The sequence below is a fragment of the Poeciliopsis prolifica genome, unplaced genomic scaffold (genome assembly GCF_027474105.1).
Source record: "Poeciliopsis prolifica strain line A6 unplaced genomic scaffold, Auburn_PproV2 SCAFFOLD011, whole genome shotgun sequence".
Classification (NCBI taxonomy): domain Eukaryota; kingdom Metazoa; phylum Chordata; class Actinopteri; order Cyprinodontiformes; family Poeciliidae; genus Poeciliopsis; species Poeciliopsis prolifica.
Window position 1 is genome coordinate 611,128 of NW_026562386.1, and position 10,351 is coordinate 621,478.

General features: G+C 39.7%; 1 protein-coding gene across 1 annotated transcript in view; it reads right to left on the minus strand.

The window, feature by feature from the left end:
* lmo1 (LIM domain only 1) overlaps window positions 1–9,757 on the minus strand; it is a 32,311-nt gene extending 22,554 nt beyond the window's left edge. The window contains exon 1 of the mRNA XM_055036436.1: window positions 9,051–9,757. Within this exon, the coding sequence (XP_054892411.1) occupies window positions 9,051–9,072 (22 nt within the window). The 5' untranslated portion in view covers window positions 9,073–9,757. The remainder of the gene's footprint in view (window positions 1–9,050) is intronic.
* Window positions 9,758–10,351: the final 594 nt, after the last annotated feature.

Here is a 10,351-nt window from a genome sequence, read left to right on the forward strand (position 1 = left end):
TCACGTCAGAGGTGCATTTCTTACACTTCAAGTCAGCATGAAGGCCCTGGGCCCTGTTTTTTTTTTTCTTTCTGGGGCTTACAGACGGCATTGTTAGCTCCTGGTGTGCACTGCTCTCTGCGGTTTGGCTTCAGACTTCATCCCAATTAACGGAAAACTTCATTAGGGTATTTTTCCACACTTTTCAGCCCCCTATTATTTTTAATTTATTCACTTGGGGTTAATTAAAAGAAATGTATCACAGAGATATGCAACAGCTTTCTAATTAAATTCATTGCTCCTGTTTTTTTAAGACATAAAACTGGCAGAGATTCCAAATTATTACAGAAGGCAACGTGTTCCAGCACTTGGTTGCTCAGTAGTAGGTTACAGTGGGAGCTCTGCAAGGTAAGCTGTCAACAGCGAAGCCCGAGTTAAAAGGAGCGAGATGGGGCAAAGAAAATGAGGTAATAAGATGAATGAGGAGGAGGAGACGGGACACAAAACATTTGTGATTTTTATCATGCAGTTTTACCACGAATAAACCCATGAGAGCTCTTACAGCAAAGAAAGATTGTCAGAGTGCTGGCAGAGCAAAAGGAAGATTTGTTCCATCCAATCATCAGTGGAGGTGCTTCAGGGCTTTCATTCTTGTTAATGCATGGTGTCTACATAAAAATAAAATTATTTTTGCCATTATTTTGGTCAACAGCAGCTATCATTTGCCACAAAAAATATGCTAAAATAATTTTTCATCCTTAACTCCCTGTCAAAATAAAAAATAAATAAATTAAATATTACTTAATTTATTCTGAAACCATTTATTTTGCTTTGCCTTTGTAAACTTTTCTTGAGGGGAGAGGTAATCACATCTGCCATCCTCTCAATCCCCGAGAAAATAAAAAAATAAATCTAAAACCATTAGACCTGTCATAGCCACTTTCCTGCCGTCCAGAACAAAATGCACCAACACTTTTTACTCCACATTAAAAATGCATTGAGAAAGGAATAAATGCAGCCCCTCTAAAAGTTTGTCACTCATGAGGTCAGGAAGTGATGTACAAAATCCTTCCCACTCCCCAGCAATTACCATGCACTTATTATTTCAAAGGATATGCCAGGAGACAGGTGTGCCATTCAGGGTCCTCAGCATGTTGGAAAATGGAGGGGAAGGAGGAACACCATACTGTGACGCACTGTGTGAGCTTCTTTAATCGTGAATAATGCAAATTCCCCACAGGGGGCAGTTATTTGGCAGCGCATCATTCAAGCATCCCACTCCCACAGCTGATAGGGTAAATAATGAGGGTGGCTGGGTGGGTGCACAGTTAGACAGAAGGGCCTTTATAAAGAATCTATGTTATGCTCTGTTTCCTGTTGTTCCACTAACTCAAAGAAATGCCATTCATGACATTCAAAATGCAATTATGATTATGGTTTTTATATCTTTAATTACAAGAAATGACTCTACTTTTTCCCCTCTTGGAGTAATTCTTGTTACGGGTCAAACTCTGACGGTAATTCAGCCATAAAAATCTGGTGTAATGAATTGGAATAAAATGAAAAGTAGAGAGAACAGGATGGAGGAAGAGCAGCTGAATGTCCATGAAACAAGTTTAAAGTTCACATTAAGTTAACTGGGAATGTGTGCGGATGGCATCACCCACTCAAATTATTAGCAACAAACACCCCACTTAATCGCTGATGAAATCTTCAACTTCAATGATCGCAACCTCATCTACTAGACCTCAGGGACATTGAGAAACCTGGTTTAAACACAGGTCTTAATTAGCTATTTAAGATTTTATTTACTGAAGGTCATGCTAGGAGAGGTTATTCCACTGCAATTTGGATCTTATTTATGAAAAGGGACCCCAGGCTTTTCTATTTACCACCCAGATAACTGATAAGACCTCAAGAATCTCATAAAGCTTCATCTTGCTTTTAATTCTTGTGGTTGAAAGAGTGAAACAGCTTAAAGGAGATTTTAATTTGCTGTTTATGGTGTACATTAATTAATTAATTAATTTGATTTTTAATTACAAATGATCAAGTGATGAGACAAATGCAACTTATACATCTCTTGCTTATGGCTAAGTGTAATTACACTGACCTGCATCTCAAGCTGCTCAGGTAAGGATAAGTAAAGATGACTATATTAAATTGTATGCCAGGATAATTAAATTGGTTTTAAAAGAAAAGTACTAAATTGACCTCCAGGAAAATTGAACACAGCATTACTCATTTGTCCAGAGTGAGATTGTGACACTTACAGTCTCACTAGCAACCCCTGGAGGTTGTCAGCTCCTGATACACACTAAAACAAAGTGCTGCTGCTCAGCTAACACTGTCATACTGTGAGATATTTACCATCACAACAGACATAGAAGCAAACAGAAAGCAAGGATGGGGACTTTTGAAAACACAATAGTTGCAAAGGGAAGGGTTTCTGAGAGCAGATTCTGAACACGACAGAACAAAATGTATTCCCTGTCAAAGTTTCTAAAGACTCTACAGAGATTCAACTTTATCTGCAGGTGACACTTTATTAGTCCACAGGTACCTGTGTCAGTCAAACTAGTGACCACCTGCATGTAATTTACTGGTGCATAAATGTTTATTAAGCTTGTTTTGACTATTCTTTTGTTTGGATGAACATGGACCAAAGATTAGTTGAACTCAGGGGTGTAATGTGATTCAATGAATGAGATGCTTAAAGGACAAGATAATTTTCATTAATGTGAAGTTGGACCAAGCGGTTTCCAAAGTCAGTCCTCAAGGCCTGGTCTCCTGAATGGTTTAGGTCTCTCCCTGGTTCACCACCCCATCAAATGATAGTTCATTAGCAAGCCTCTGAATAAGTTTAATATCAGATCCGTTGGTGCAGACACACTTCTAAAACTGACAGGACAGCAGCCCTCAAGGACTGGAGCTGCATGGGGCTGAGACTCTGTTTTTATGGTTTCTAGGATGTATTTGTTCACCTCTGTTTCAAAATGTTATGTATGTAGTGGCTATGCAACACAAGCCTACTTTAGCCATGTTCTACTACTATTAATATTATTTATATTTTCTATAAATTTTAAACATGCATTTACTGCTGCTTGATTCACCTTCGAGTTTGTTGGCCAGCAAGGTAAAGCTAGCTGAAAATCACTTACCAGACACATCTTCTCTCAGTTCTGGACGCTTGCTAAGAAAATAAACAGTTTAATTCAAACCTGCACACTGTCAGAAGGTTCAGGAGGTTGACATACTCAGCTGTGAGAAATTCAAAACTAACTTTTTAATGAAGCTTGAGGCCAAAATGTATTTTGGGAAATCCTACAATGTGTAAAGAGAATTGCATATCGGCAGTATCGTATTGCAATGCACCTTTTGTTGTGCATCTAATGACGGCCATATTGGATGTGTCATACTGAAGTGTGCCAAAACAAGACAGATTGCAATTCTCTGAATTTAAGCCAGAATAATTTATTTATGGCAGTGGGTGGCATAGTGTACCTTAAGAAACTTAAATAAATTACAAATGCAAAAAAATAAATAAAATCATACTGTGAAATATTCAGTGTGTATAATCTTGAGAAAAATCTAATTAGTGTCCTGAAATGCGTTCTTTAAATGATCAATTACACTGAATGTATCATCAAAATAGCTAATCTTGTTGGAGGACTTGATCGTCAGGAAAAATAATTCTTTGGTTATTGTCCTTGTCATTGACGGGATTTGTCCTTGTCATTGACGGGATTTTGTGCCAGTCGTATATCTCAATCCGATAAGATTTGTGTTCTTTTCAAGAGAATGTTACTGGTTTGAAAAATCAGCTGTTTCATACAAAAACAAATGGGCGATAGCAAATAAAATTTAAGGTTAAAAAGTAAGAGGAGCTATGGATAAAAATATAACTTAGATTTTTGATAGTTAATGTTGCTTGTTTTGTATTGGTTAACTTCCTGTTTTTATTTTAATTACTTGTTGGCTTTAGCAGTCAAAATGTAGGACTACAACACAAACTAATTTTTTGTAACTATAAAATTGATAAGTATTTTACAGAACGTCATGTCACTGAAACATTTAACAATAATATCTCAATGTCATATTTTACTTATATCACATAGTGTCACTATGTATGAACTAGTCAAACATGGACTGGAATGGTGCCTCTATAATTTTGAACTGCTATAAACTATTGCACTTGTGAAAATGGAAAGAAAATATTCAGTCATAAACTGTTTGACACTTCAATGTACAAAAAATAATCTGCAAAACATACATAAAATGAACTCAATCTTACCTAAAACAAACATTGCACAATAGAGTCGACTGCTATAATTCAGCCATGTGTCTAATTCAGCCAAAATACTTCAACAAAACTCTGAATACTAACACGCTGTCTGGTTCTCTTTTGCTGTTTCACAAATCTTTTCGGCAATGACGAGAACGCCTACTGAAACATGCCAACCTAAATGTTGGCGGTACATGAAACACTTACAACACCTCGGCTTTTGTTGGAATAATTATGTTATCAAAGGCTTATCATATGTTTGTCACAACAGGCAAACTTTTGTAAAAATATCCATTGCTGGATTTCAAAACATATTGTTTTCTCAAGATCGACATTCACCTCCTACCATTTCCCTCAAAACAGAAATTTCCACAGGCACCTTTAAAGGTGTCATACCTTGTATTTGTGAATCTAAACCATGTTAGTTCAAGTTTTCAGACTGTGTAAACTCCACAATTTTTCTTGGCCACTGTTTAAAAAGCAAATCAATACTGTACACAAAATCACTAAGATAGACTGTTTTTTTTTTTTAAGACCCATCAGGGCAAAGAAGATTTAAGATCCAGTTTAGATATGAATTATGCTCTTATAGCACCATTTGAGAAACATGTCTCATCTACTGATGAATCATTGCTGATTAAAGTGTAGTTAAAGAATCAGCTCAACGTATCACCTCAGTAACTTTGCAACAGGTCATCCCTCTTTCTCATGCTTTCTTTTTCTTCCCCTGTGATGACAGACAAAAAAAAAATCTCTCACGGAGTGAAGAGTAACCTTAAGAGAGTAGATCATAACTCCCAGTCAGAGCAGAAGGCAGTCAATAAATAACTTAACAGCGTGTAACAAAAAGATGGAGAAATGTTGAAGGAGATGTGTATATGTACATTTGTAGAAGCATCAGTCTGTGTATTCTACTTTTTTTTTAACACTTTGACAAGAGTGTGTTGTCAAACATAACTCATGCGTCAGCTTTTCAGTGGCAGGTAGCTGTCAGACCTTCTTCCAACGGATTCTAGCAGAGCAGTAACTAACTATATATAAACATTTGTTTACGCCTGTCAGGATGTAATGTGACTAATACTTTTTATTTAAGATTTCTACTACTTGTATGTTCTTTCACTCAATACCCAAACTTCCTCTATATTTAAAAATATCCTTCAGAGTGAATAAAAACAGTAGGCCAGATTATAGAAGGATCCAACAGCGATGATCTGCTCTCCACCACCTGTGTTGCAGCCACACATCTTGTTGCTGGGACTCTGTATATTATAATATGACCAGCATGTGGCTTCTAGCTGTAATAAAAAAAGATGCTCTTGCAGCTCAAGAATGCATAATTGAGTTTGTGCAGAGCGCTGATGAGTGCGGCCATTTACATCCAAGGCAGGTGGGTGCAGACACTAAAACGTGTCTCTCAAGTCTCAATTCGGTCCCTTTGAATTCCACTTTAGATCACGGAAATGATACGGATCTGCCGCACTCGTAAAATGTGGAACGATCAGGGCTGATAGGGATCTAGAGGTTTAGTAGTGACGAGATGAAATTGTCTCTAGTGAGAATTCTGCAATTGTGAGATATCAGACTAAGATTAGATTAAATTAAACACTCAGGGCTGAAAATGGTATTAATATGGTTTTGCAGGACATTTTTCTCCTGAGCTTAGCCAGAATGAGCAGCCGAAGCAGCTTTAGGGTTATCTGAAAAGTGCATTGGTAGTAAGTCAATCCATTACATGTATTGCTATAAAATATGTAGATTTAGATAAATATAATGCAATGGATATAAGAGATCTGCACAGATTAAATTTAAAACTATATAAAATAATCAGTGTTACTCTAAAATTACAGTAGAGCAAATTGACATTGTTACCTTTAAAAAGAAAATAAAAAACAAATAAAGAAATATAGCTCCTGACTTAAAAAAAAAAAATCAAACAAAGCTGTGTGTTTTTAATACTGTTCAAGGCCTACAGCAGAAAAATGAGACGTAATTTCACTGTTTGAAATGGGCAAGTTTAATTTTGAAGCCCGAGCGAACCAATAAGCTGAGAAAATGGCAAATAGAAAAGAGCAAATTGCATTCCTCTGTAAAAAAAAAAAAAAGTGAAAAAAAAAAAGACTTAAGGAACATATAAAAGTAATCTCCAGCTGGAAATTAGAAATCAACCCTCAGAAACTGAATAACAGAAAAGAAATATTACTGTCCACTTTCTAAATCAATATAACATCGCTACGAGACAGTATTGCCATGGCAACACTGGTAAAGAATGAAGCAATTCTTATTATTTCAAAATAAATATCGGAGCCTGAAGCCCGACTTTTATTACAGCGGCCGACAGATTGCCAAGCCTGTATTCAGCTGAAGCATTGCTTTTCAATCACATGTGTTATGAATGTAGAAATTCCAGTGGACAGGATGATAACGGGATCTTAAATTAACCCACAAAGGTGACCAGAAACTTATCAGCAGCTGGAGGATTTTCCTTTTTGCTCCCTTCTCTAAGGGGAAATAAACTGTGGTTCTGTTAATATTCAGCAAAAATACGCCTCCAGCGTGCACGCACTTTCTTCTCTCACAGTTAAAGGAGAAAATGGCTGAGTTGCTTTTTTTTTTTTCTCCTTTCAAATTAGAGGCAAATTGGAGCCTGATATCACAGGGTGAAGTAAAATGTTGACACAGAATTTTTTGGAACATGTGTTGCTATTCATTATCGACTATGGCCCGCATATTAGGTCATTTCAAAGAGCAGTGCCTGTTTTCGTTCTACAGTCATCCGTAGTGCTCTCAGTTCTCTCCAGAATTGTTTAAATTATAAGTTCATACTTTAATTACCCTTTAAAAGAGCAAGCAGTTTGCATGCAAAGGGTGCCATAAACGACATTCAAAATGTCAAAAACTTCCCTAGCTTACGAAGCAGCACATTGGCTCTATATAAGTTTGTGTGAAACTGATGCATGTCTGCAGTTTTCAGTTCATGTATTGAGTTCTTTTTGTCTTGGCCAGCAATAAACTATCAACCCAAATTCCTCTAAAACTGTCCCACAAAGTTGAATTTCTAGTAATGGCCTCTGCAGCTCAAATTGTTGCAGATTGTGCTAAGTTTAAAACCAGACAAGCAGCATTAATACACTGAAGCGGCCTAAAATCGCAGTTTTGAATACACCAGTAGAATACCCCGCGAACTCTCTCCTGAAAACTACTGAAACTGGAATTGAAAAGTTGCTTGTGTAAACACAAACCGGTGTACGAGAAAATCAAGAAGCGCGGAGCCATCGCACACCTGTGTGGCCACCCAAAAACACCAACTCACGCCCTCCTCGCTGCACATGTGTATTTGTGCAGGCACTTAGAGGATACATTAGACAAGAAGGTTGAATTGACAACCCTACAACTTTAGAGCCAATAAATGCTAAGAGGGCACCACAGTGAAAGAGACCAGGGCCAACCTGCTGTGTTGACAACCTGGCCAAAAAGAGAAAATATGCTCAAGCCCTGGGTTGTACCCAGCAAATAAAGGGTGAAGCTTTTAGGCAATGAGCAGCAGGTGATCTCAGCTTTTCTGCAAGTCCTAATGCTCCTAAAAGCCTCTCTCCCTGCTTCTGTAATTGGGCATCAGTAGTTAATGTAGTATTGACTGCATTACATGCTCCTGTGCATCCTTTCCCCACTAATGCCATTTGCATCACCTTGTACATTTACCATATTGCTTAGCCAATAACTGCTAAAAGCAATCCGAATCGTGAATCATATGGGGAACTTTTAGCAAGATGGACATCCGAAGAAGGGGCCAATTTACAGTTGAGTTAATTTGAGTACATTAGCACAACATAGCCTGAGCCAGACGGACCAATTTATGTCTGCACCGCAATCCTTTTATTGGTTCTCAGATGTGTAAGTGTAAGGATGAAGCGCTAAGACAAATGAAATATCCATTTTCAATCATAAATAATGTGTTCCAAATGCATCCACTACTTTCATATGAGGCGGATAAACTTCAGTGTGCAGCAGAAATATACTGAGATGTGGTATATGGTCCATGAAGGCTGTGACTGTGTATACCAGCAGGTGGTCCATATTCACTCAATCCCTCTAAAGAGGTGCAGAATAAAGAGAGTCCGACCCCCCCCCCCCCCCCTTTCAGAACACATAAAAACCTTCAGTGAGGCTGCTGTGGATATCATGCTGAATAAATGAAAGTGCATCTGAGCATTTCATCCAAAATGGGACGTCATTAGAGGCAAGTTTGATTCAAATTAAAATTAATTAGACTGCCTCACCCATTAACCTGAATACATTGAAATAGATAAGTAATGCAAGAAGGCCTATTTCGATGGGAAGTGAGCGAACGTCGCACGGCGCTATCCATAATTTGCAATCAAGTTAAAAGCACTCCGCTGTCATCTCCCATCCCGTGTGATGTCAAAGGCTGCCTCGCCAACTTCACAGACGCGAAAAGCACTTAAGAGAGGGGAGCAAAGAGGAGAGGAGAGTGCGTGGAGTGGCGCACACTGCCCTAAAAAAGACGTGACACAACAAATGTGGTCTGAAATAAACACGCGACTCCTCCAAACTGAGCGGCGGTTCGGAGGCGGCGGTGCGTTCGTGGAACTTTCGTGGAGAAACGTTTCCCTGCCCGGGCAAATAAAAGCCCCGGAGCCCGTCGCGATTGAACGAGGTCGAGACCCGGGGAAGACTTCAAAGGCGTGAAAAATGTCAGTAGTTTCCCCCGTCACCCCCCGGGTTGTTGTCATTACTATTGCATCCCGCTGCCGAGGATGTTACTCACCCTCCTCCTTGTCCAACACCATCGTCCTGAGGAACGAGGAGTCCTTCCCCGGGCGATCCGTCCTCGGCTCCAGCAGGCTGCACCGCTCCGTCTGCTCTCCGCTTCTCCTGGAAATGGCTTTGAAACGCGCGGCTGACTCTACCAGACTACGCCTCGCTAAACCCCCCTCCCAAAAAACATGAAAAAAGAAAAAAAAAAAAAAAAAAAAGGGTGTAGAAAAAGAAAGGAGCGAGAAAACCTGGAAAGACGGATCGCTTTCTGCACCTCCTGTCAATAATAATAATTCGCACACGGAATGCGGCGATTAGCACGACGAGAACCCCCTATTTCGGGCTGAACTGTAACGCAAATAAACACCGCTTCGGTTGCCCTTGATAAATTCCATGCGAAGGTAAGAAAAAAATGGCAAAAAAGAAAAAACGAAAAGCGAGATAAATTTAGAGTAGAATATATCTGCGTAAAAAGAGTGCACATACGCGGACGTATCACACGCTCGGACTGAGAGCCAGCTGAGCTCTCTCCTCTCGGTGTTAATGCTCTCCTTTTCGTCTTCTCATTTGCTCCGAAGCGGCAACTATATATTCAAACAAATCCAATTGCGAATCTGACAACTGCTAAAAGCAAACTCGCGCCGCCTCTCTCCCAGTTTGTGTGCCGCGCTCTCGCCTCTCTGCCGCTGAATAAATGCGCGCAGTTTCCAGAGACCCTCGGATTCCCCTGTTAATTAAATCAATTCATTATGCTCAGATCTGATTAGCAGCCCTTCCCCCCCTCTTTGAATCAATTATTCAATACACAAACATAATTGCTTGTGCCAGAGGTGTCTAAGTATTAGCTTATTTAACTCCAAGGACACTAATTACCCCTAGGGCAAGGGAACTTTTCTCATTAATTCTGACAAAACACAAAAGCACAGCTAAGGGAAAGTGAGTGCGTGCACGGGCGCGCGCATGCCTGCCAGTCTGGACGACGCGCGTGACGGAAAGGGAGAGAGCACGCGCACGTGCGTGCGGAGGGGTTGTTGATGTGTGCGTTAGTGTCGGCAGACAGAGAGAGAGAGGAAGAGAGAGAGTGATGCTGCTCCATCCTGGTAGACTTTTGAGTCAACACAAAATGCGCTTATTGTTTTCCTCTCCGACTTCTACTTTCCTCCGCAGATTTGAAACCGTCTAATTGCGGTCTGTTTAGCCGCTAATTAGCGTCCAGACGCACTTATCATACATACATCATACACGCAGCCGTTTCAAAGCGAGGCGAGCACAACAGATGGGCCGCGTTTTTGATTAGTGGCTCGATAGAAG